Source organism: Lemur catta, chromosome 21, assembly GCF_020740605.2.
Source record: "Lemur catta isolate mLemCat1 chromosome 21, mLemCat1.pri, whole genome shotgun sequence".
Taxonomy (NCBI): Eukaryota; Metazoa; Chordata; class Mammalia; order Primates; family Lemuridae; genus Lemur; species Lemur catta.
Window position 1 is genome coordinate 16,256,336 of NC_059148.1, and position 27,135 is coordinate 16,283,470.

The following is a 27,135-nucleotide window of genomic DNA, read 5'->3' on the forward strand; positions in this document are numbered from 1 at the left end:
ACCTTCTGTTTGAATCTTGGCTCCCCGTGTGCCTGTGGTATGCCTCCGGGCAGGCCTCTTGAGCTCTGTGAGCCTTGATTTCCCGTTGTGTAAACATGGGGGTCATGAAACCAACCTTACAGGGTCATTGGAAGGGTGGGAGGGGATGTACATAAGAGGCCCAATATTTGTAAAACAAAAGCGTTTTATAGTAATTTTCAAACATGCAAATGTGGAGAAAACAATATAATGTATACACACGTACCCATCACCCAGCTTCAGCACTATCAACCCCTGGCCGTTCTTCTTTCGTTTTTGCTCTGCCACCCTCTTTTTATAAGCTGGATTATTTTAAAGCAAATCCTAAATATTATATAATTTCACCCATAAATAAATACATCAGTATATGTCTCTCTACAAATAAAGCTTAAAAAACATAATCATAATACCATTAAACACATAACAAAATAAAAAATTATTTCTTAATATTCCCTGCAATAATCTGCTTGGGCTGCCATGACAAAAAATGGTTGGCTCCGAAACAACATGAGTGTTAACTGCACGGGTCCACTTCTATGTGGATTTTATTTTCAACCAAATATGGATGGAAACCCTTGTATACAGAGGGCCAACTTCATATTCCTGGGTTCATGGGTTCTGCAGGGCTGACTGCAGGACTTGAGTATCTGTGGATTTTGATATATGGGGGGGTCCTGGAACAAGTCCCCCATGTATACTGAGGGATGACTCAGTCATTCGTCCTTAAATACAGAGAAATGAGTCATTAGGCAACTCTGTCATTGTGTGAACTTTATAGGGCATTCAGTAAGTCCTTCCTTAATGTTGTCAATTGGTTCCTGGAAACTTTGACTTTCAGCAAAATGCCATATAATGAAATGAATTTTACCATAGGATAATTGATATAAACAAGAGTTAAGCTCCTATGGCATATTTCTGGTCACAAAAAAATCACTGAACTTCTAAATGAAGACCCCAAACATTTCTAATATTGAACATGGAAATAAACGGGAGGTATACACACAATCAAAAAAGGTTAATCAAAATAAGCAAGATAATTATTTACCTTACTTCAGTTCAGGGTCTTGGGTGACCAGAGCGTGTCCTGTCAGCTCAGGGCACAAGGTAGGAGCCAACCCTGGACAGGGCGCCATCCCATTGCAAGGATGCACGTACACACACACACACACACACACACACACACACACTCAGACTGTTTAGACAATTTAGACATGCCAGTGAACCTAATGTGCACATCTTTGGCACGTGGGAGGAAACTGGAGTATCTGGAGAAAACCCACACAAACATGGGGAGAGCATGCAAAGTCAGCTGGGAATCAATATTTTTTCTCATCAATGTTATAACAAAAGGGCATTGAATGAAATGACGTTATTCTAGGACTGGCTGTACTTGCACAAACCTAGTTGGTATAGCCTACTGCATACCTAGGCTAAACATATGTAAACATAGAAAAGATACAGTAAAAATATGGTATTATGATATTATGGGACCATTGTACACATAGTCTGTTGTTGATCAAGATGTCATTGTGCTGTACATGACTGCATGACTGTACCATAGATGGGGTGACTGTTATGGCATACTGCAGACTGAGTGACATAGAGAAATTTATTTTTCACAGTTCTGGGGACTGGGAAGTCCGATGTCAAGGTGCCCACCTATTCAGTTTCTGGTGAGGGCTCTCATCCTGTTTAGCAGATGGCTGCCTTGCTGTGTCCTCGTTTGTGGGAAGGGAGAGAGAGCAAACTCTCTGGTGTTTCTTTTTATAAGGACACCAATCCTATTGGCTTAGGGTCCTACGTTATACTCTCATTTAACCTTAATTGCTTCCTTACTCCAAATATTAATACAGTCATACTGGGAGTTAGGGCTTTAACATATGATTTTAGGGGGGTACAATATAGTCGATAAAATCTGATCTGTGCTCAGTATTGCCCACTTTTTCCCCAAAATGTATTTTTTATAGTTGGTTTGGTTTAATCAGGAAACAAGGTTCACACATTGCATCTGGTTAATATGTCTTTTTAAAATTGATAACATTTTTTCTATTCCCATCTTTTTCCCAGGCCATGAATTTATTTGAATAAAATTGGTCATTTCTACGTAGATTTTCCTGTTTGGGAGATTTGACTGATTGATTCCTTGGGTCATTTAGTACATTCCTCTATCCCCTGCACTTTTAAAATACTGATTGAGCTAGAAGCTTGATTAGATTCAGGTTTAATTTTTTTCTTGGAGGAGGGTCTGGTATAAAAATAATCATAGGTAGTGCTATGTGTTTCCTAACTGGGTCACATCAGGAGGCACACAGTGTTCTGTCGTCATACTTTTGGTGATGCTAAGATTGCTCAGTAGATTCAGCTGCTGTCAGCCGGATCCCTTATGGAGTTCCCCATCAACCCCATCACTTAGTAGCTATTGACGATCATTATCTTGATCCATTACGGTATTTCATTAGGAGTTGGCAAAAGATCATTTTTTCCCCCTAATTCTATCATTCCTTCTGGATTTATTAGCCAATTCTTCTATAAAAGTTTTTCCTTCATAAACTCTGATTATTATGAGATGCAGTTTGTACAACAAAGGCAGGTTACAAACTTAATACTTTCCCTTTATCCATGTTTGGAATAATGAATTGGTAACTGTAGTGACTTCCTCCAAATATGATCGATGAGGTGGTTTTTTGGTTTTGTTTTTTTGTAACTTCAGGAACTTGAGGGTTTGGTTTATGGATTTTTATATAGTTTCAACCCAATTGAAGTCATTTTTCTTTTTGCTCAAATTGTTCCATCTTTGGCCAGTGGGAGCCCCTTTAAGTTGGCTCTTGAATGCTTTTGACACAACAGTGGTCTTGAATAGCCTCTTTACCTTCTGGCATGACAAAATGTCCCAGGCAGGCTCAACTTGCATATTTCCTGCACCAGACTTGGCGACAGCCATTTCTCCAAGGGGAAAGATCTGGTCTTTTATTTATTTTTGTTTTTTGTTTTTTAAGCGACAGGGTCTCTGTCCGCTCTATTGCTCAGGCTGGAGTGCAGTGGCACAATCGTAGCTCACTGCAGCCTCAAACTCCTGGGCTCAAGCAATCCTTCTGCCTCAGCCTTCCAAGTAGCTGGGACTACAGACATGTGCCACCATGCCTAGCTAATTTTTTATGTTTTAAAATTTTTTGTAGAGATGGGGTTTTGCTATATTGCCCAGGCCGCTCTTGAACTCCTGGCCTCAAGCAGTCCTCCCGCCTCAGCCTCCTAAATCACTGAGATTACAGAGGTGAGCCATGCCCAGCTAGGTCTGGTACTTAAAAAGTAAAAAATTTCCCTTGTCCTCAGGAGGCCCACTTTCTGTAGGATAAAGAACATTCCTTGCAGTGTGGTGTCTACTCAGCTGTTCCATTTCCTGCCCTACTCTTCCAAATGTGATGTGCTATTTATCGTTTCCCAGACAAGCTGTTCTCTCCCAATTTGGGACTTCGTGTATGCTAGTTCCTTTGCCTTGAACGTCCTTCCACTCATCCCTCAGACTCAGTGCCACCTTGTCCCTTCTGTGACTCCTTCTTCACTTACTCTGGCAGCACTAATGACTTAGGCCCTGACATCTTAGGGGGCTGGGCTATTTATTGTCGCAGACAAAACATAGCGTTAAGTATTTGTTTACTAGACGGCTTCCCTCCTTGAAGGTTGCAAACACATCTGATGCATACATAGCAGGCACTGAGCTTTGCCCATTTCGGTGGTTGTTTCCCAAGCTCGTCAGCCTTGGTCTCATCTCTTTCTGCTTTGGCCTCTGTTTAATTCATTTCACCAAACATTTCACAGAGCACCTTCCAGTTAAATAACTAGAGAATATTTACTGAGCACCTACTGTGCCAAATGTGCTTCACATCCATGATTTTATTACACCTGAGAGGTGGGTATTATTATCCTCATTTTATAGATGAGCAAGAGGAAGTTCAGTGGGGTGGCTGAAGGGCCCATAGCTGGGGAGCGGCTGAGTTGGGATTTCCTTATGAGTCTGGCTCCTAAAGCCCAAGATTTTCCTTCCACATCACTGTCCATCAAAATGTGCTCCATGATCCACCCACATCCAAAGCCCCAAGGAACTCCTTAAAATACATGCTCCTAGATTCCACCTCGGACCTACTGAATTAGAATATCAGACAGATGAGGATGGAAAACTGAATTTCTAATAAGCCTCCTTGGGTGATTTTAAACAATTATTATTAATTTTTAATGGGGGAAACATAAACACAGACCTTCAAAAGGTTCAAAGAATGTAGGTGAAAAACAAGCATTCCACCCCATTTCCCAGTTGCCCAATTCTGCTGTCCCTCAGTGCTCCCCAGAGGCGATCACTTTTCCTTGGGGTGACTCAGCACACTGAAGTTTAAGGGCCACCATTGTATAGACCAAGACGGGCAGGTCTCTGCACTCCAGAGCTTACAGCGAAATTGCAGGTAAGACCACCATTCAAGGACAAGTGCCCCAGGAAGGGGTCTCAGAGTTACCAGCAAAAGTGCCAGGGATGCCTGCTCAGTGCGTGTCTGCACCTCCTGTTTCTAGGACCTTCCAGTCTGCTTCCTTACAGCCACTACTTCATGTGGGAGGCAGTCCCTGCACAGGTCGTCATGTCGAAAGCAAAAATCAGGAAGGAATAAGTGCGTAAGGAGAGAGTAAAACACGTCATGAGATGGGGGGGGGGTCTGCAAAGAGGTCTCAGCTGGAGGGGTCTGGGCAGAAAGAAGCCCAACATCTAGTTTTTCAACTTGCACCTCTGACTATTTGTAGTAACCATCAGCTTTTCCCCTTCCCATACATTCTTTAAAATCAGCGATGTTTAAGCTTTCTGGGGTCACAAACTGCTTTGGAAATTCCCTGAAAACTGTGGACTTTCTCTCCAGAAAAACGCCGACAGGTAAACCTCAACAACTACTGTGGAAGCTTCACGGACCACCAGCCCACCAGGGATACCAGGAGGTCCAAGGCAAGAACGCTGCTTTTAGATGTGTTCCCTGTTGTATTAAACCGCTTGGTTTACAAAAATTCTTCCTACATTCGTTTAGAGAACCATAGGCCGGCTGGGTGGAGAGGTGGAGGAGGGGGAGGCGGTGGTGACTTGGGGCCGCCGCTCCTCGTGGCCGCAGAGAGGACCCACAGACAGGTAATGGCGGCCATGGGGGTTGGGTGGCAGTTTCCTCAGCTTCTATCTAGCGCCACCCAGCTGGCCCCTGCGCTTGGGCGCATTTCGTGGGTTCTGAGCGCCGCACCTGCTCCCCGCTCCCCTCCCCCGGGCTGCGGGGAGCTAACCCAGCCAGCCGGGGTGGAGATGGGGGGCGTCGTCGCACGGCCCCGTGGGCAGAGCTGCGCTGGGAGCCGGCGGGCTCCACGTTCATCATTGTTCCTCCAGCGCCTGGCACGGGTTGGACCGCAGGCAGGGATGGTGGCCTGAAGCGCGCCGTGCCTTCCGCGTCGCCGGCCCGCCGAGCTGTCGGCCCACACGTGTTTCCACGGCTCCTTCCAAGCGCCAGGCCGAGGCAGGAGCCGGGGGCCGCGCCGAGCCGACGGCTGGCCGGCGGGAGGACAACCGCCGGTGGGCGCGGGCGGGCGCGGGCCGCACGGGGCCGCGGAGGGACCTGCGCGCGCTCCCGCCGCGCGCCGCGCGCCCGCGACGGCGCCCCGGCCCCGCCCCTGCCCCGCCCCCGGCCCCCGGCCCCGCCCCCGGCCCCGGCCTGCCCCCCGCCCCCGCCGCCCGCTCGGCCGCGCTCGGGTCGGCGGGCTCTATGGGGAAAGCGGCCGCTCCGAGCCGAGGCGGGGGCTGCGGCGGCCGCTCCCGCGGGCTCTCGTCGCTGTTCACGGTTGTCCCCTGCCTGTCCTGCCACACGGCGGCGCCGGGCATGAGCACTTCCACGTCCGGCTCCGGGCCGGAGCCCAAGCCTCAGCCGCAGCCAGTGCCCGGACCTGAGCCGGAGTCGCTGTCAGAAGAGGAGTCAGAGCCCGTTCTGGAGCCGCTGCCGAGACCACAGCTCATGATCGAGCGGGGATCGGAGCCAGGGCCGAGGGCCGGGCAGGGATTGGACCTGCTGCCGAGGCTGCGGACCGGGTTAGAGTTCGGTCCAGGGGTGAGGACTGGGCCCTTCACCAAGGCGGCATCAGAGCAGCTACCCGCTGGAGCGGGGATCGTGCCCTCGCTCAAACCTGGGTTAGAGTCGCTGCCGGCGTTGAAGCCCCTGCCTCTTCAGCGACCTGGACAGGCAAAGACTTCTGCTGTGGTTCCAATGTCAGGGGCTGGCATGAGCCCCAGTGCCCCAGTGGCCTCACTGCCGCTGGACAGCTTCAAGGGCTGGCTCCTCAAGTGGACCAACTACCTGAAGGGCTACCAGCGCCGCTGGTTCGTGCTTGGCAATGGGCTGCTGTCTTACTACAGGTATGGAGCCACCAGGGTGGGCGTTTGGGGTTGGAAGGGGGTGATGCGGTGATGGTGATGAGGGCCCCCGGGGTGGAGGAACGCTAGTCTGGGGAGGTTTGGTAGCATGCACTCCAGCGAAAGAAGTAATGCCTCTGGCCAACTGCCAAGGGCTGGGGCCCTAACCTCTGGCAAGGGTGGACGTGACTTATGGACATGACCTCTGGCAAGCGTGGGTTTAGGGGGCAAATGGGGAGGTGGAGTAAGGGAATGATCTGGAGCCTTAGTCTCTCTCTGATCTTGGTAGCTGTGGGGTTGGGGGCAGCTAGCTGGAGTTAACCCTCCACGGCCCTTGTCCTCTCTGGCTCAGGAGCTAAGATCATTCATTGTGTTAGGGACTGAGGGAGGTAGTAACCTTGTTCAGTCCTTAGGACCCACTTGTGGAAGGGCTGCTTGTTTCCTCCTTAGGCGGTTACTCCTTTCCTGATGGGCTGGAAAAGTGGGAGTAACTGCCTTGGCTTTGATCAGGGCACAGCAGAGTCCGATGTATTAGACACAGCTCCTGCCCTTCAGGAGCCCAACTTGGCATTTTGGGGAGAACCAGGAAGTGTTCTGCTATCTCCTTTCTTATTCCAGAAGCAGAACGGGATTCCAAATTGAAGTCCGGTAGTGAGAGAGCTAACACTAGCCATGCAGGGCTTGTTGAAACACAAAGTGCTGGACCCGGCCACCGAGTTTCTGAGGCGGTGGGCCTAGGGAGGGGCCTGAGGTTAAGCTGTTCTAAAAAGTTCCCAGGTGAGGCCTGTGTTGCTGGTCTGGGCCCACACTCTGAGAAGCACAGTTTCATTGTTGCCAAAAGGAGGGCCCTGACTTGTTGCTGAAACTCCAGTTGCCTTACTCACCTCACTCAGCCAACAGTATCCCTTCATCCCACCCACTGCAGGGTGTACACTGTATCCTTCCTAGCCTTGGTGGGACACAGCTTCTAGAAGATGGTCCAGTCTATGATGCTCCTGAGAATTTGGTAGCTCTGCTGAAGTTAAGTGATGGTTACTACTCCAGCCAGTGGGGGGATCACTGGCTGTCTTTAATTCCTGGCAGGGGAGAAAGCTGAGATGTGTTTCTAATGCCCCCTTCCCATGTGGTGACTCGGTGCGCTTTGGCCCACTCAGTTGCACCATACATATGACACAGAACACGTTGTCCTTAGGGTTAGGAGTCTGAGCAAAAAGAGACCCTTTTGCAAATGATGTTTTTTTAATCTCACCATAATCTGTCAGTTATGTAAATATTTCACCAGGACAAACACCAATAGGGACCTCCAGTGATTTGCTATAAATGTCACTCTGCTTGAAGGCCAGGGACAAAACACACAGGGCATATCAGCTGTGGACTGTACGCTCCATTTTACTTACATTCATTCATTTTATCCTCACGACTGTGCTGTGAAGTGGGTTCCAATGTTGTCCTGTTGTGCAAATGAGGAGTCCTGAGGTTGGAGAGGGTGACAGAGCTCATCACCCAAAGGCATCAGCCCAGTAGGCAGTGGAGAGAGATTCTGACCCAGGCCTCTTGGATTCCAAACTCTGCACCCGTCCCAGATATGTCCTGATGCCCACTCACCCTTGAGTTCAGCATTTCGGTGTTATCTATATTTACTAGGTGCTACTAAACTGTAGAGGTCAAGGTAATGTTTATGAGTCTAGGGTCCCACAGTGGCAGGAATGCCTAGTTCTAGTGGAAGCAAAACCTGACCTCATGCCTTTTTGTTTTAATTGGAAGAGCAAAGACGTCCATCTTCTTTTCTTAAAATAACTACGTATAGACAGTTGGCATTTCAAAGTAATCTCAAATGTGCAGATCCTCTGAGTAACTAAGAAAAATTCTTACTGCTCGCTGATAAGGTTGTGGAGACAAATACTTGTTTGGTGGGGACGAGGGAGTGGGAACAAGTTTCTTTCGCGTGTGTTTGCACAGCCCAGTAGTGTCATTTTTAGACATTTCTAGATTCCGAGGTGGGTGGAATTGTGGTTTGACTCACCTGGGTGGAAGGAGTGATTCCTGACATTTATACAGTCCCGGGTTCTCATTTAGTTCCTGTGAAGCCAGCGAGGAAGGGGGAAGTGAGGCTGAATAGACGAGCTTCCGTGGCCTACCCAGAGGCACTCAGCTTGCGGGTCGTGTGTCCAAACGCCACCGGAGATGCATAAGTCTCCATTTGCAGAAAAGGCGCTTCTGAGGTGGAGCCAGACACACCATTTCAGGTGTTTGACGCCACTCTCCTGTCCCCTCTTCTGATCTGAATCCCACCTTCTAGACTAGGCACAGCCATCGTGCCAGCTCAGGTCAAGGACTGAGCGTCCAGGCCTGTCTCTCATAATCCTGAGGGTAGCAGGGTGGATTCTTGGGTGCTGTTTGTGCCCAGCACCGTGCATGTGTGTTGTCTCCTCTGACCCTCTCCAGAGGTTCTTCAAATGTGTGTGTCCGGGATAGAGGCAAGATTAGGGTACTTGTGAACTGAAAACAGTGAAAGAATTTTTTATTCATGATCTGTTTTCCTTAGGGGCCAGTAGAAGCAAGCTTGCCTGTTGGGGTGATGTAGCTGGTGGGGAAGGAATTGGAGTCATTTCTCTTGCTAGCTTCCCTTTTGGAAAGACTACCCTCAGATTTTTAACTTTTAACTAAGTGAAGCCTGGTGTTTGGCGAAAATGTGGGCACGTATTTCTTGTGACTCCTGCCATTCCATCCCATCTTCCAGCTTTCCCCCCTCCAGGATGGCTCTTGTCCCCACCCCCTTTCTTCCCTTTTTATTTAGCTTTATCTCATCTATACAATTCGTTTTTTTCTTTTAGAGACAGAGTTTTGCTCTGTTGCCCAGGCTGCGGTGCAGTGGTGTGATCATAGCTCACTGCAACCTTGAACTCCTGGGCTCAAGTGATCCTCCTGCCTCAGCTAATTAAAATTTTTTTTTTTTGTAGAAATGGGTTCTTGGTATGTAGCCCAGGCTGGTCTCAAACTCCTGGCCTAAAGTGATCCTCTTGCCTCAGCCTCCCAAAGTGTAGGATTATAGGTGTGAGCCCCCATGCCCAGCCTACATGCAAATTTTAAGAGCCCATATTTTTTATTGCAATCATTTTTAACTTTATAAAAGGATGTATATTAATATATATACACACATAGAGTATATGAGTTTTATGGGACTTATTTTGACTGCTGTATAAAGTCCAGGGTGTGAGTATGTAGCGCTTTTTATTTATGCATTTTCCTGTTGATGGGTTACTGTGAAAATTCTTGTACATGCACAGGAGTTTCTCTTGGGTAAAATTGCTGGGTTGTAGAGAATTGTAAATGTGTATCTTACATAATGCCAAACTGTTTACCAAAGCAGTTGTATTAATACCAATTTCTAGTCCCACCAGCAACGAATAGGAATTCTGTGGATCTATATCTTTGGCTACACTTGCTACTGTCAGCATTGATTTTTGCCAAACATATATACCGTGGGATCTCATTGTAGTCTTGACCTGCATTTCAATTCCCATTATTTTTACCTTAATAGAAAAACAGTAGTGATTTGGATTAAAATTTTTCCTTCAAGTGTGGTTTTCTCAGGTACTTACGCCCTGGATTTTGCTTGAGAAGCTCATTTAATTGCTTAAGCTTATTCTAAGGAAAAAAGCACATAGTGCCAACAGTTGGACTTAGTAACATTCATGTTATCAGGAATTTAAAAAAATGCCTTTTTTTTTTTTTTTTGAGACAGGGTCTTGTTCTGTTGCCTAGGCTAGAGTGCAGTGGTATCATCATCATAGCTCACTGCAGCCTCAAACTCCTGTGCTCAAGCAATCCTCCTGCCTCAGCCTCCTGAGTAGCTGGGACTACAGGTGTGTGTCACCATGCCTGGCTAATTTTTCTATTTTTTTTTTTTTTTAGAGATGGGATCTCATTCTTGCTGCTGGGACTGTAGTCACACACCACCATGCCTAGCTCAGTTTTCTATTTTTTTTTAGAGAGAGGATTTTACTCTTGCTCAGGCTGGTCTTGAACTCCTGACCTCAAGCAATCCTCCTGCGTTGGCCCCTCAAAGTGCTAGAATTACAGGCATGAGCTACTGCACCTGGCCAAAAAAATGCTCTTTGTAAATATTGTCACATGTAAAAAGTATTTCTGGGAAATATAGATAATTGTTGGCAGGTTTTTACTTTTTTCTGACAATGTGCTAGGAATATAAATAAAACAGAAGATGAGGTTCTTATTCCATTGCTTGGTGTTCTTAATTATATGTTTATTTGGATACCAAAAAGGAGAATATAGTTTTGCATTTAATTTTTTTTGTTGTTGCTAAAAAGTTCCCATTGAAAAAATTTCATCCCCAGTTCGCATCTCATAGGGAACATGTAATTACATACGATTAGGGAAGAGTTCATAAATGACACAAAATTTTCAAAAGTATTGGCCTCAGCAAGTCCTTATGGAGAAAGTGTTACAAACACAACTTTTATCCATGTCAACAACAAAATTGATTAGGTTAACCAAACTTTTGTTTTGTTGTGTACCAGTTGTCTCTGTTTGGTAACACTATAAAGGACGTTTGCTTACTAGGGAATTATTTGAAACAGAAGCACTTATTTTTTATTCAGACTGATCTATTCTTAGTAATTGCTAAACTCGTTAGTAAGGAAGGCCTCAAAGAAATAAGTCTGGGTCTATGAGAAAGAATGCTGCAGTCGTATGAAAATAAGTTTTGAAAGCCCTTTGGCTAAGGAAGACCATTGACCAGGTAACAAAAGATAGCACACTAAGACATCTTTGCCTCTAGGGTGGATTGTGTATTCACTGCTTCAGTGAGCTCAACTCTCCAGAGCCAACTCTTGTAGAGACTGGACCCCAAGAATATTGTAAGTTTTTTTGTTGTTTTGTTTTTGAGATGGAATCTCACTCTGTCACCCCAGCTAGAGTGCAGGGATGTCATCGTAGCTCACTGTAACCTCAAACTCCTGGGCTCAGGCAATCCTCCTGCTCCAGCCTCCAGAGTAGCTGGGACTACAAGTGTTCGCCACCACACCTGGCTGATATTTTCTATTTTTAGTAGAGACGGGGTCTCACTCTTGCTCAGGCTGGTCTCGAACTGAGCTCAAGCGATCCTCCCACCTTGGCCTCAATATTGTAGTGTTTTTAATGTCAATTTTGATAATACTTGAAGGATGGAGATGGAAAAGTCCATCCAGGTACAAAACGTCCCTGAAAATATGAAGTTCAGGGTGCAGGTCTGCAGGGTAAGTTACTGAGGTCCCCACATATGGGTTGGACACCCCAGAAGGTGGTTTTATTATATTAGATTCAGCTTTAATTTGAAATATTCAGGCCAGTCACGGTGGCTCACGCCTGTAATCCTAGCACTCTGGGAGGCCGAGGCGGGTGGATGGTTTGAGCTCAGGAGTTTGAGACCAGATTGAGCAAGAGTGAGACCCCGTCTCTACTAAAAATAGAAAGAAAATTAGCTGGACAACTAAAAATATATGGAAAAAATTAGCTGGGCATGGTGGCGCATGCCTGTAGTCCCAGCTACTCGGGGATCTGAGGCAGAAGGATTGCTTGAGCCCAGGAGTTTGAGGTTGCTGTGAGCTAAGCTGATGCCACAGCACTCTAGCCCAGGGAACAGAGTGAGATTCTGTCTCAAAAAATAAATAAATAAATAAAATAAAAATTAAAAAGAAAAAGAAAAAAGAAAATGAAATATCATTCAATGTTTCTTATTGTGAGGTGGTTAGAAGGCTGAAAAGGAATGCGCAGGTTGATGATGTGTAAGCATTTGACATATATTTTCTTAACATTTAGCACAGGAGCATTGCAAAGAGGTGACAAATAAATGGACTAGCAGCAAATTTTGGAGGAGCACAACGCACACCAATATTCTTAGCAAGTTCTAGTGACATGAATTGTAATTTTCCCCACAAAACCTGCCTCCTCCTCCTGACTTTCTCGTTTCTATGAATAGCTGAAAACCTCTGAGTCGTGCTTGCTGCCTCCTCCCTCTCTCATCCCACATCAGATGGAATTTCCAAGCCCTGCCTGTCTCTCTCCTCTAGCCCCTCCTTCTCTATCCCCATGGCCACATCATGGTTCGGGTCTGTCTTCTGCTTCCCTGGTGTCCTAGCTTCCAGCTTCTGTCCTGGACAGTGTGTCCCTGCTGTGGTGCTCGCTCCCACCCCAAAGGCCCTGGGGTTGTCTCACTTTGTCTAGGATTCTCTTTCAACCATGCAATCTCCTGTGTAAGCAGCCCCCTGCATTGAACTGATCCTCTTTGAAATACCTGCAGTGGCCCCTGACTGATCCAAGGACCAGGTCTTCCTCCTCTGGGAGTTTATAGGCTGTGTCTGTGGGCATCTCTTCAGACAACTTCGTGCCAAGGGGAAACCATGGCCAGTTCGGCATCTTCTTTGTATTCCACCTAGAGCCTAGCACAGTAATTCACCACTGATACACTCTCTGTAGCTTGGTTAGTCTGTGAAGGGATGAGTGAGGAAATGAACGAGAATTGCCCGTGAGTTTGAGATTTCAGGAAGCCAAGTATGTTCGTGCCAAAGTCGGATTTTTCTTAATTTGTCTTCAATTTCAAACACTTTGCTGCAGTGAGATTGGGAAGAGAAATTGCAGATTACATGCTTAAGCCAGGAGTGCCAGAAAAGCAACAGTTAGGAGATGTGGGTATAATTACATTGACGTGTTGCGTGTGTTACTTGATAAACCAATAGCTTATTACTGTGGTCCTCATTTGTATTTCCATAGGGTTGCAAGTGTTTGTACTTGTGGTCTATATGTACCTAGGGTGATCTGTCCCTTTGTAAAGTTGGCAGTGGCTAGGGGGAATGGGGAGCAAAGATAAAGCTTTTAAGAGGACTTTTCTCAATCTTACAGCTAGTTTCGGGGCACCTGACCGTTCGCTTTGCATGTGTTACTTATGCAAGAATCTGTTAGAAGCAGGCCATGAATTAAAGAAGAGCCCTCTGCCCTAAAATGTTAGATGCAATTGGATAACAGGACCTTCCATCTATGGGGTACTCTGCAGGTGTCTGAGTGATTTCCAGCTCATGGTTCCAGCGAGGCAGTGCTGGTCTTGGTCTTGCCATCCTGTTATGTTGAGGACAAAGTGGAAGCTCACGGACGGCACCAGGACTCACAGTCTTCTGACTTAGCCCACGCAAAGGTGTCCCCCACATCACATTAGGGAGACTCCTTGCTTGGGTCCTGGGTCAGAGGTCTCCAAGACTAACCCCCGGTTCAGTGAATCGCTAGGAGGACTCACAGGACTGAGCAGATCGTTGTACTCACAACTGTGCTTTATTTTAATGAAAGGCTGCAAACAAAGCACAATCAGCAAAGAAAGAGAAAAGGTGCGTGGGCTAAGTGGTGGTGGCGGGGAACCGGGTGCAAGCTCCCAAGGGTCTTCTCCCAGGAGAGTCACACAAGACACAATTCCTCCAGTAATGAGTTGTGATAACACGTGTGAAATATTGCCAACCGGGGAAGCTCGTTAGTGACTCAGAGCCCAGGGTTTTTACTGCGGGTTGATCATGTGGACACCCTCCACTTGGCATTTACCCAAACTCCAGATGCACAGAAGGAAAGCAGATATTTGGCATAAATCATGTTGTTTGTGCAAACAGTTTAGGCACAGTGAGCCATCCTTAGGGAATGGCAGGAACCCTCCCCAAATCCAAGCTCCCAGACGACAACCAAAGGCCAACCTTGGAAGCAGGACTGTCAAAGGATGGACAGTCTCAGACCTGCTGTTGAACTCTTTTCTGCACAGGTCTGACCTCCTGGCAGACTTCAGTGACGTCAGGGTAAGGGCTAACACCTCACTCTAGTTGGAGGAGAGTGAGTGCCTGTACTCATCTTTGAGTGATGGCATGGCTTCTTGTTTCCCACCAGAGAGAGCCACATGCCGGTCTTGCAGGGCATCTACCACACGGGACAGTCTGCTGCTGTGTGTGCCGAGTGCCTTCTCTGTGGAGTGTCTGGCCACGTGCTTGGCCCTTTATTGCTTCATAGACACTTTTCTGATGTAGACCATCCCCAAGGCCGTCTGACAGCTTGGTTTTCCCATATGACTGGGGTACACTTAACCACAGGGCCCTCCTTCCTTCCTAGTATTTTTGTGCCTTTGGTGAAATGTCTACTGTGAATTCTACAGCTGCTACTGAACCTTGTACCTTTCTCAGGGAGGGTCTGCTGATCCAAGATTGGGACCCAATGAGTAGTCTGGAACATTTGTGACAGTGAGCATACACTAACTTTAGTCATATCATTAATTGATCTCCTGCACTGCCAACAATGTGCAGGGCAGTGTGGGTGACACACCTGCGTACCCACTGTCACAGCACTGGAGTGGAGGAGGGAGCGGGATGTCTGCACACATCCTGGCCGTTCAGTAAGAGGTGGACAGGTTCAGGTGACATGCCTTGTGGGAGCTCCCAGGGCGCTGGGTATCCAAGCATGTGGCTTCTACTTCTCCCGCAGTCTCCTGGGATGTAGCCGGCAAACTATGTCAGTGAAGAAAGACAGGGCCTGTGCAAAGGGTGTGAAGTTCTTTAAAACAAGATCAATATATTCTTACCCAAGGGGAAGAAAGATGGAGGAAATAGGCCTGTTGCCTGGGTGACTATGCTGGATACTGACACGCGGGGAGGAGGAGATGGTAAGAAACACCCTGGAACAAAATTGAAATTGGCAGCTTCATATGTGGTAAATCGCACATTAGCTGTCACCACACGGAGACGTGGTTTTAAGAGGCCCCTTCCATAGTCATACACAGGGAGGACGCTGTCAGTGAGTTTTAGGGTCCTGCCGGGTACCGTACACTTCTTTCTCTTACGTGTGATGCTTTTCTGCGTCTGTTTCCATTTTCTAAGAGTTCCAATCACTTAGTGATGCTTTGCTCCTTTTGGCACCTCATCACATGCTCCGCCACAGCTCCGCACATTTAATACTGATTTAACAATCTGGAATCACCCCATTTGATCCGCATTGCTGGGCCATTGCCTGAAACCAAGAAGAGGGCAGATGGCATCGCTGAGCTTGCACAGGAACTGCCAGATCGCGTTGTCCTTTGAAGCAGCAGTAGATGCCGTCTTCCTATAACACGGTGTGCGGCTTCCCTGGTTTCACCAGATGAAGCCCCGGCTCCAGGCGCAGCGCTCACTGTCCTGCACAGCCGGGTCTCCACCTCCCTTTCCCTGTCGCTCATCTTCCCTGGCCTTGACCCTTCTTCTGACCAACTTGCCTTACTCTGCCTTCATTCTGCCTACACGTGCCTTTCATTCTCCTGTTCAGGTCGTCACACCTGCCATCTTCTCAGCCAGGAGGACCCCTCCTCATTGCTGCTGACATCCCAGACAGGCAGCCTTAATTCCAGGGTCGTCTCAGGATGGACCTACCAGGATTTCCCCGTAATGATCCTCTGGATGCCCTTTTGTGTATTATGGCATTTGGCCGTGCACCCCGTTAGCTGGGTGTTTGTCCATCTCCCGCCATTAGAGCAACACCTCCCTGCTCCCCACCAGAACGGGGGGCCCTGTCTTCTCAGTGTAGCATCTTCTGGGGTGCTGGGCATAGTGCCTTGTACTTAGCTGATTCTCAAATTTCAGTGAAGTGTTTTGATAAAAAATACACTTTGTAATTTTGATCTTTTTCATATTAGAAAGATCCACCATGCAGCCTGGGGATATTGCAGTAGCTCAGGGGGAATCACTGAATTTCAGGGACAATGGAGTGACCACAGGGGCTACAGCTTTTTCAGCCCCCTTTCTAAGGCTTGGCATGAGCCAAGGATGTGTGAGGGTATTGACAGCTCATTGCATCTTTGTTATAAGGAATTTTAAATGTTTATGAGAGTGAACAATAGTATCATGAACCCCCATGCACCATTACCTCGTTTCAATAATTACTAACTTCCAGGCCAATCCTGTTTTATCTTAGTCCCTCTTTCATATGATTTTGAAATGAACCCCAAATATCATGTTTCACCTGTAACTGTTTCAGTATGAAGGCGGCATCTACTGCTGCTCTGAAGGATAAGGATTTTCAAAAACCTCTCCACAATACCATTGTTACAACTAAAACAAATGAACAGTAGTTCCTTATTATTATCAAATATCCAATCAGCGTTCACAGTTTCAATAGTCTCAAATGTCATAAATGGTTTTTTTGATACATTTGTTTGTATCAGGACTCAAATAAGGCCCACCCACAGAATTTCCCACAGTCTGGATTTTGCTGATGGTATTCTCTTGGTGTAGGTAACGGGGACAGACGTTCCTCTGTCCTCTGTAATTTCTTAATTTGACAGATGGATCTAGAGACTTGATCAGGGGGTGGTTTGTTCTTCCATCAGGAGCTCATAATGTCTGGTGGCTTTTCTTTTTGTGATGTTAGCAGCTGGTGATCAAGCTTAGTCTAATTCTATCACCTCATCCTCATTTATTAGCAGGAATACTTCTATGAAGAGAAACTTCCCCCTTAGCTACCATCCCTGGGTTACTCAGAGGTACAGTTCAGACACATTGATTCCAGTGCTTGATTCCTTCTCTTCATTCACAAGTTTTCAAGCAAATGAGTTGGTCCTTCTCTTCCAGTGATGGCCAATTAGTTTTGTTTTCTTTTTCTTTTCTTTCTTTCTTTCTTTCTTTCTTTCTTTCTTTCTTTCTTTCTTTCTTTCTTTCTTTCTTTCTTTCCTTCCTTCCTTCCTTCCTTCCTTCCTTCCTTCCTTCCTTCCTTCCTTCCTTCTTTCTTTTTCTTTCTTTCTTTCTTTCTCTCCTTCCTTCCTTCCTTCCTTCCTTCCTTCCTTCCTTCCTTCCTTCCTTCCTTCTTTCCTTCCTTCCTTCCTTCCTTCTTTCCTTCCTTCCTTCTTTCTTTCCTTTTCTTTCTTTTTTAGAAACAGGGTCTCACTTTATCACCCAGGCTGGAGTGCAGTGTCATGATCATAGCTCCCTGTAACCTTGAATTCCTGGGCTCAAGCAATCCTGCTGCCTCAGCCTCCCAGGTAGCTGGGACTATAGGTGTGCACCACCATGCCCAGCTAATTTTTTTTTTAAACTTTTTGTAGAGATGGGATCTCACAGCCTGTTGCCCAGGCTGGTCTCGAATTTCTGACCTCAAGTGATCTTCCTGCCTTTGCCTCCCAAAGTGCTGGAATTACAGGCATGAGCCACTGCACCCAGCCTTAGTTCTGTTTTCTTAAGTATCATTACAGTCTCATGGATATGCACATGTTTGATGTGTTTCAGCCCACTACTGTTATTACCCTTAATGATGCTTGTGTTGTCCTGCCTTGTCTTTGGTTAGTGGGAGCCTGTTCAAGTTGGTTCTGGAGTCCTTTGGACAACCCTGATAGTATTGATAGCTTACTTGCTGTCTGGCTTGAAAAGATGTTCTAGGTTCTTCTTATACTTGTCTTGTCCCAGCCCTGGAGTCAGCCATTTCTCCAAGGAGCCCCATTTCTTTTTGGTGGGAAATGGTGTTTGGTGTTAACAAACCTGCAAGGGGGGTGCAGTGTTGCTCGCCACACAGAAAGCCAATTACTGAGACAACAAGGATTGTCAAGGAAGAAAGGATTTATTTCAGTGGGCCTGTCTACTGGGAGGCGGAGGTATGAACAGCGTCAAATCTGTCTCCCCAGCCAACAGGGTCACGCTTTTTTTTTTTTCTGGAGGTGGAATGAATAATGGATGACGGGAGTGAGCATCATGATGTGTTTGGGGCGGCATGCAGGGCACGCAAGTGCAGTGAGAAATCATGCCATACATATGTCCCATGATCAAAAAATGGCGGATAAGTCCCCGCCATGGCGGGGATTTTAGTATTACAATGAGCTAGGGGTTAATATTGGTCATTCTTTCAGCCTTGTGCGCAGGCTCAGTGGGTCTTTGGGCATGGCCTGTGGTGGAGTGTCTCTTATCTTGTCTTCTCCGGACAAACAGATAGTGTGAGGCTTTGTAGTTACCTCGTGGCTGCAAGGAGCTTCTGCCGTTCCTGGGAAAGAAACTCAAAAGAGAATGCGTCAGTGCAACAGAAAGTTACAAAGTGCTGGTCAGCAGATCATACTGGCTTGGGAAAGTGAAATATAAGAGAACTACAAAAAAAAAAAAAAAAAAAAACCAAAAAAAATAATGTTTTCTTTCTTATGGAACTGGTTACAATAATCTTGGTGCCGTGAGGGGTCGTTGCCACTAGGTCGGTCATTGTTCCCAGGTCTTTTTAGTATATTGAACTAGGTAATATTTTATATGTTTTATAAAATCTAGGAAATATATATGTATTTTATACAGAGCTGGGAAATATATATGTTTATATGTTTGATACAGATATATATGTGTATATATAGGTTTATATACAACCATATATATTTATTAGCTTTATATAAAACAAACCTATGCTGTGTTTTATTTAAAGGTAAAATGTAAGTTCATGCTGGGACTCTCAACTCAGATTCAAGACCACAGTGTTTTTGCCCAGCTATAGCTCATTGTGTTCGTGTCCCATGACTTGCTGCAGCCCACCGTAGTGGAAGGTCGTCTTTAGCCGAAGTGGGTTGGTGATCTTCGCAGTCCCCGAGCCCACATGATTGCATTGGTCTTTGGAGGCCTGTTCCAGAGGCCCCAGGGCTGAGTCATGTAGAGAGGGTCTTCGGCACTTGACAGTATTATTCAGCGAGAGCTTAGACTCCCGCCTGGGCTTCATACATCTTTCCCAGAGGTGCTCGCGCGACGTGGAAGGTGCAGGCCGACACTGCACTGGTGTGATCTGCAGGATCACGCAAGTGAACCCAAAGGGAGATCAATGGCAAGTGGGTCTGTAGGGAAGAAAATTCTTCTTTGGGAGAAGATAGAGAGTTCCAGACTGTTTCAGTCTCTGTTCTCCTCCAGATCTCTTTTGCCGTTAGTATTCCCCCCCCCCCCCACCCCCCCCCCCGGCTTCTTCCTTCCCTTTCTCTTCTCCAAGCCTTGGAATTTGACCTAAACTTCCTACCTCACCTTTTCCTCCCACCCGGCAGAATGACGCCTTGGTTCCCCTAGAGCAGCACATCAGCTGGGAGAGGAGGAGCCCAGGAAATACTTGTTGAACTGAAGTGTGCTCAAGCCTTTTCACTTCCGTCGTTGGCACTGGAAGGAGCAGGCCAGATGTGTGTTTGCTGGTTCTGGATTAAGTGAGGATGTGGATGGCCATTTATTTCCCTGGGGTCAGGTTCCCAACAGCCATGGGACCTCAGCATCATTTCTTACCCTTCTGTACGTTGTATGAAATAAAAAGCAAACCAACTGATCAGAAATAGAACATTGCAGGAAATAATGTTTCATATGTGTATGGATCTTTATGGTGTAAGAGATACTTGCCCACACTTCATCTCACTTCCAGTCTTCATGACCTGGGAGGGAACTGGAGCATCCAGAGTTACCCCCTTTTTACATAGGGGAAAACAAGGTCCAGAGAGTGTAATTGCTTTGTCTAAGGCCCAGCAACTTGTATCACTTCCGTCATTTCCTTCGACCTACAGGTTGTATCTTGAGGTCATTGTTGCTATAACCCCAGTTCTTCATTCTTTTATTTAGTCATCCAGCAGCATATCTGTCTACTGCCCTGAATCGGGGGCTGGATGTTGGGCTGCGAGTGACGGAAGGAGCCCTGGTCTTTGTACTCAGTCTTGTACCCGCAGACCCAAGCCAGGAACGCACAGGCCAGTTGCCTGAACTTTGGCAAAAACTCAGACTGACTTTTTTTTTTTTTCAAGAATATTTGCAACAAGTGTAGAAAGAAAGTCAATTAAATTAACCACAACAGATTGTTTCCTGGAATGTACTGGTTAATTTAAGAAGGCTTCCTGTGAGACCTCAGCTTCAAGCTGTCTGGTTGCTGAGAGCTGACCAGCTTTTAGCTGTGTGTAACCGTGTAGACAGGTCCTCACTGCCCATGTGTGGGGCTGCACGTGTCCCCCAGTGTCTCTGGCAGCTGCCCCCATTCTAGAGCAGCAGAGTATGGAAGCCATTCTGGCTTCTCCCCAGAATGACAAAGACAGAAATCCAAGGTCATGGATCCTTTAAGTCTGTTTTGCAGCTTTATAGACTGCTTAGCTACAGTGTAAGCATTTTATGTTCATCAGCTCATTTAATCCTCAAAATAAACCTTTTTAAAATTCCCGTATTTGGGATGAGGAAACTGGGGTTTAGAAGGTTAAGTAGGTTGGCCAGGATGTCACCTGCTAGGTGGGTGGTGGGCAGTTAACCCAGGTAGTCTGACTACTTCGCTCCTGCTGTCTCTACTCAACACTCTGCAACTGGGAGCCCAGCTGTTAATTATGGTGCTAAAATGAGGCATATGGAAACAGGAATTTGCTTTGACACCAGTCTACTTTGACTTGTAAGAATCTGTGAGAAGAGAGGAGACAGAAATAGAAAACCTTAGGGTTCTACCTTACTCCATGTCTTCATGGGATGGGCAAAAGCTACCGTAACTGAATATAAGGTATGTGACTCTTCAAAGGAAAATTTAATCCATGACACACAAAATTTTGACTGAAATTGTGCCCTGTCTTTTTTCCTGTTCTAGCTTTGATTTTAATAATGACCAAATGTGAACAGTGCTTAATGGTGTCTCAGGTGCTTATGCATATGGCATCCCATTTGATGACAGTCCAGGGAGGAAGGTAGTTATTATTCCCTGGTTACAAAAAGTCACTTGTCTCAGTGCAGTGCAGCTGCATGGCTTGATCGGTAGTTCGTGTTTTGTCTGTTTTTCTCCCAGAAGGCCCAGCCCACAATAACTGTTAGCTGGCCACACACTGCACAGATGTGTCATTGGTGCCTGGGAAGCTGATAGGATTTTCCACGTCCCTGGTTAAGTTGCATGGTGTGGTGGCAGAAGAATCTCTCGGTAGGAAAGGAAGGTAGAAATCTTTGAGCCAACCATCTCTCTGGTCATTGGCTTCTTCCTATAGCATCTGCACCATGTAATCACCAGCCTCTGAGCAAACCTCTCCGGTGAGCAAACCTCTATGTCCTAAGACAAGCTGGTTGTTCCTTAGACAGTTCTGAATTTTAGAAAATTCTCCCTCTGTTGAGCTGAGATAGGTTTGGGCAACATCTGTCCTCCTTGGAGGTGTTTCTCTGCCCCACACAGGTGGTCATATCCCTTCGACGTGCTTGTACTCTTTGTCTTCAGAGAGGCTGGCTCAGTGTCCCTGTGTATCTATTGCTGCATGACAAATCAAAACGCAGACTCAGAATTTAGCAGCTGAAGGCAACAATAATTATTACTTCACAGAGAGCGGTAGCTCACGACTGTAACCCCAGCACTTTGGGAGGTGAGGAATTCATATGTGGGTGGTTAGTTGGGGTGATTCTGGCTTAGGATCTATCATGAGGGCTGCAGTCATCTGAAGGCTTGACTTGGGGCAGGAGGCTCCAGTTTCAAGCTGGCTCACTCACATGCCTGGCAGAGTGATGCTTGGAGCCGGCAGGAGGCCTCAGTTATTCTCCCTGCGGATTTCTCCAAAGGGCTGCTTGAGTGTCATCACAACATGGCAGCTGGCTTTTCCAAAGGAGAGTGATGTAAGATAGAGCAAGGCAGTGGCGAAATGTTCCTACCTTCAAAGTCACCCTCTATTTCCACAATATCCTGTTGGTTACGTGGGTGAGCCCCGCTCAGGGTGGGAGGAAGTCTCCAAACCTCCATCTTTCCTCATCTGCTAACAGCCCTGCTCGGCTGTTTGAAACAAACCGGGAAGAAGTACTTGGTGTAAACTGTTTCGTAAATGAAAGGGATGTTTTGAACATAAGGGTTTTGCCAGTAGTAAGTGCTTAACTAATGAGAAGCTCTTGTTTAACCCCAACACTCTGGTTAACCACGCACAGTTAAGGAAAGCAAGGCTGGATTTGCCAGACTGCAGAAGACATAGTTGAGGCCTCTTTGGGGAGTAGCCAGGCTCTGGACTATCCTTCCAGAGTTTAGAAACTTGGTCATAGGGAGACCTCTATCTGCTGACAGGGCCTCGCTGTTGCTCAGGCTGGTCTCGAACTGCTGAGCTCAAGCAGTCTTCCCGCCTCGGCCTCCCAGAGTGTTAGGATTGTAGGCATGAGCCATCGCACCCGTCCCCTGATGTGTTTTGAAAGGAGTTTACCTGCTGTTTCTGCTTCATTCGAAGCTTGATAGGAGTCACTTTTACATAGGATTATGTCCCCTAATGTTAATATCAGTGCCTATAATACTGGAGGCCATGAAGGGAAGAAGTAGAATTATTGAATAAATTATCCGTCTCATCATCAGATCTGTAAGCTCATATTGTAATCCAAGCATTTAAATTTGTAATTGGCCTTGGTGTGTTAAATTCGGAGTTAAGTGCCTACCTAATTTATCTCTAATCTGTGTCATTTCAGTCTTTCGCTTGGCTGGGTAACTGATTTTCTTTTTTAGAACCTTCTTTGCTTAGTGTAGTATTTTATTTGGTATCTTTTTGTACTGCTGCATTTTTAAGTTAACAGGTCACCTGTGGAAGGAAGAATCTAGGTTGTGAGAACATCCTGTAGATTGTGGTTACAGCTACAGAGATTGTGTGATGATTTAAAAAAAAAATCTGTTCAGGTATCCTGAATTATTCTGTGTAGGAGAATTTGGATTTACAGGCCCACAGATGTGCTCAGAATAGATCCAGCCCATGCCCTAGAGACCCTGCCTTCTCCTAACTTCTCATCACGAGACACTTAGCACGCAGCCTCATTCCTGTGCCTGGCTCCCTGGGACTCAAGAGGTCCCCTTTGTCACCAGTTGTTCAGCACTGCTGTTCACCATGGCTACACACAGGGAAGATTTAAAATACCATATTTACAGATTTCATTTTGAAAATTTTCAAAATAGGCAGAAACAGACATTTTGATATAATGAATCCCTTGTCCCCGTCACCCAGTGTCAGCAAGTTTCACCTTAGGGTCAATCTGCGATCTTCCCACACTCTTACAGTTTAATCAAATTTCATACATCCTTAACTTTCATTTATAAAATATTTCAGTACATTATGTATCTCTTCAGAGATGAAGGTTTTTTAAAGTCATCAAAATAGTATTAACATGCATAAAATTTAACAATAATTACTTAATAGTTGTTTTTTTCTTTTTCGTTTTCTGCCTCTCCCCTTCCCAATAATTGGTTGCTATTATCGAATTTCCAGTCAATATTAAAATTTCCCTACTGATTTATGATTTTTTTTACAGTTTTTAGAAATCAGGATACAAATAAGGTTTATGTATTGCAATTGGTTGATATTTCTCCTCAGATTTTTAAAAACTTTGCAGAACTTTTAAGTTCACAGTAAAATTCAGCAGAAGGTATAGAGAGCTCCTATATACCGGCCTCCCTACCCCCAACGTGCCCAGCCTCTCCTGTTATCAACATCCCCCACCAGAGTGGTACATTTGCTACAACTGAGAAACCTACATGGACACATCAAAATCACCCGAAGTCCATCGTTTACATTTGGGTTCACTCTTGATGTACCTTCTATGCGTTTGGACAAATGTATAGTGACATGTATCCACCATTACAGTATCATACAGGGTACCTTCATTGTCCTACAAATCACTCTGTGCTCTGCCTATTCATCCCTCCTTCCTCCCAGCCTCTGGCAACTAATGATCTTTCGACTGTTTCCATAGTTTGCCTTTCCAGAATGTCATGTAGCTGGAATGACACAGTATGTAGCCCTTTCAGATTGGCTTCTTTCCCATAGTAATACGCATTTAAGTTTCTTCCATGTCTTTTTTTTTTTTTTTTTTTGAGACAGAGTCTCACTTTGTTGCCCAGGCTAGAGTGAGTGCCATGGCGTCAGCCTTGCTCACGGCAACCTCAAACTCCTGGGCTTAGGCGATCCTACTGCCTCAGCCTCCCGAGTAGCTGGGACTACAGGCATGCGCCACCATGCCCAGCTAATTTTTTCTATATATATTTTTAGTTGTCCAGATAATTTTTTTTTATTTCTATTTTTAGTAGAGACGGGATCTCGCTCAGGCTGGTCTCGAACTCCTGACCTCGAGCGATCCACCCACTTCGGCCTCCCAGAGGGCTAGGATTACAGGCGTGAGCCACCACGCCCGGCCTTCCATGTCTTCTTATGGTTTGTTAACTCACTTCTTTTTGGTTGTCTGGATGTACCTCGGATTATCCATACACCCACTGAAGGACATTTTGGTGGCTCTCATGTGTTAGCAATTATAAATAAACATCCACATGCAGGTTTTTGTCTGGACGTAACACGTCTCACCGCGTGTTAGCTCTGAGCTGGGCAGGGACAAGACAAGCCAGGTCTGTGTCTCGGGGAACTTACATTTGTGTTTGTGAGCAGTGGATACAGCCAATGACCAAGTAAACCAACACATCATTTCTGGACAGGTAGCCGAGTATTCTCTGTGGAAAGAGCCCAGTGCTGGGGGCAAAGAAACCACTTCTAGTTCTGTTGTTGGTGTGTTTACCAGTTCTATGGACTGGGGCATGTGGTTTATCCTTTCTTGGCTGTAAAATGGGGCTAATATTCCCCAGCAAGTTCCTGCCCCATGGAATGTACTTGGTAAGTATTTGCTAAATGAATCTGTGTCTGCTTTGCCCACTTCCTGGGCCCTTCTGAGGATCAAGAGAGTCACGTTTGGGATAGTCTCCCATAGAAAGTGCAGCACTACGTAGATGGAAGTTGTGCTGATGAGAATGCTGTATTTTACAAATTACCATCTGCCATCCTGTTTGTGTAAAGATGGAGTGACATGATTTTCAGTAATGGGAGAATGGTTTCCAAGCCTCCTTTTTATTTTTAATATTACATTAGAAGTGTTCTTGTAGCAGCATTTATTTAATATTTCTCGAGGGAAACTTTAAATGTCAAAGAATGAGGCCAGAAGCGGAATGAATCGGTGTCAGGTCTCATAGTGATAGCCTCGTCTCTGAAAGTGAACACTACCTAAGTAGATGCTCTGTTTGATGGGCAGTGGCTGACATTTGTGACACTGAGCGTTTTCCAAATGGTACCATCTGACCAGCTTTGATGGCTTTTGAGAATGTAAATGAAACCTGGGGGACAAATCTGTGCAGCCCAGTGGGTACCAGACGGACAAGGGTGGGAGTGGGCGGGTGGGCCTGGCTCTCGTGGCTTGGTGCCCTGTGGGACCTCCAGGGAACTTCCCGTATCTCTAAGCCTCAGCCTCTGCACCTGGAACAGGGAGGTAGCATTCCTACCTTTTTATCCCATCTTAAATGGCTAATGCACATGAAACACTTCTAAGGTAAGCCCTCTGGATGAGGAAGTTAGAATGAACAAGCTGAACTTCCTTACTTCCAACTGGAAGGATCCTAGCAGCGTCCTTTTGGCCTGAGAGGCAGAAGAACCAAAAACTGATTCTTCACTCGTTTGTGTCTCTTGAACAACCTTCTTCACTATTCTGTCTGCCTTCTGACATCCCTTCTGTGGCCAATGCCCAAGTCTACCAGCAGGTTCTTAGGAGAAAACAATAGAAAACCAGCCCTGGATATTTTAAGCAAAAAACTACATAGAGAGCGCTTTTGTATCTTGGGTAGCTCGTAAACTCCATGGCAAGGCAGGGAAACAGAGCTCTCAGAGGAGAGGTGAGAACAAGGGAGGCCAGGCAGCCAGATCTGTGGCCAAAGTCACGTCAAAGAACCATCCTGGAGAGAACACTGTCACCTGGCACTGCTCCCTCTGCTGCCCCTAGAACCAGTCATCGCTGTTGTCACCACTGCCAGGAAAGAATTTTCCCCATTCCTGTTCTTCTGAATATAAACTTTTAATGAAGTATAATATCTATAGAGAAAAGTGGGCAGATAAGCATAAGCTCAGTGAATGCTCACAAATGAATACCCTGAATAACTACTCCCCCAATGAAGAAATAAAACATGACCAGCTCCTGCCTCCACCCCAGCCCTCCTGTCCCCTTCCAGTCACTGGCCCCCAAGGGTAACCACTGTCTTGACTTCTCACCATAGACCTTACTTTTGCCTGTTACTGTACTTCCTATAAATGGAATCGCACATTATGTTCTCTTTTTGTTTGGCTTCTTTTGCTCAACGTTATATTTGTGAGATTCTTCCAAGTTCTTACATGTGGTTTTAATTTATTTATTCTCATTGCTATATATTGTCCCTTCATTTGGATAAACCACCAAATGAGTAAACCACCCTTTATCTGTCTAACCATTCTTGCGTGGACAGACATGTGGTGGTTTTCAGTTTTTGGCTTTTAGGAATAGTGCCACAAACATTCTAGGGCATGCCTTTTGTCGGGAATGTGTACACATCCCCAGTGAGGAAATCCATAGGAATAGAATTGCTGAATCCTGTGGCGGATGTATGTTCACCGATAACTGATGAGGTTGAGTACTTTTGCATATGTTTGTTAGCCATCTGGGTATCCTCTTTGTGAAGTCCCTGTTCAGGTCTTTTGCCCACTTTAAAATGGTTTGTTTGCCAGCATGGAGATTCCTCAAAAACTTAAAAATAGAACTACCATGTGATCTAGGAATCCCACTTCTGTGTATTTATCCAAAAGAAATAAATTAGGATCTCAAAGAGATAGTAGCACTCCCCTATTCATTGCAGCATTATTCATAGTAGCCAGAATGTACAAACAACCTCAGTGTCCATCGATGGATGGATGGATTAAAAAATAT

At 46.0% G+C, this 27,135-nt stretch overlaps 1 protein-coding gene across 2 annotated transcripts in view; it reads left to right on the forward strand.

Moving 5' to 3' along the window:
* The first annotated feature begins 5,795 nt into the window (after positions 1 to 5,795).
* Positions 5,796 to 27,135, forward strand: part of OSBP2 (oxysterol binding protein 2) — a 143,259-nt gene continuing 121,919 nt past the window's right edge. For both annotated transcript variants that reach the window (XM_045534484.1, XM_045534485.1), the window contains exon 1: positions 5,796 to 6,439. In XM_045534484.1, the coding sequence (XP_045390440.1) occupies positions 5,796 to 6,439 (644 nt within the window). The remainder of the gene's footprint in view (positions 6,440 to 27,135) is intronic.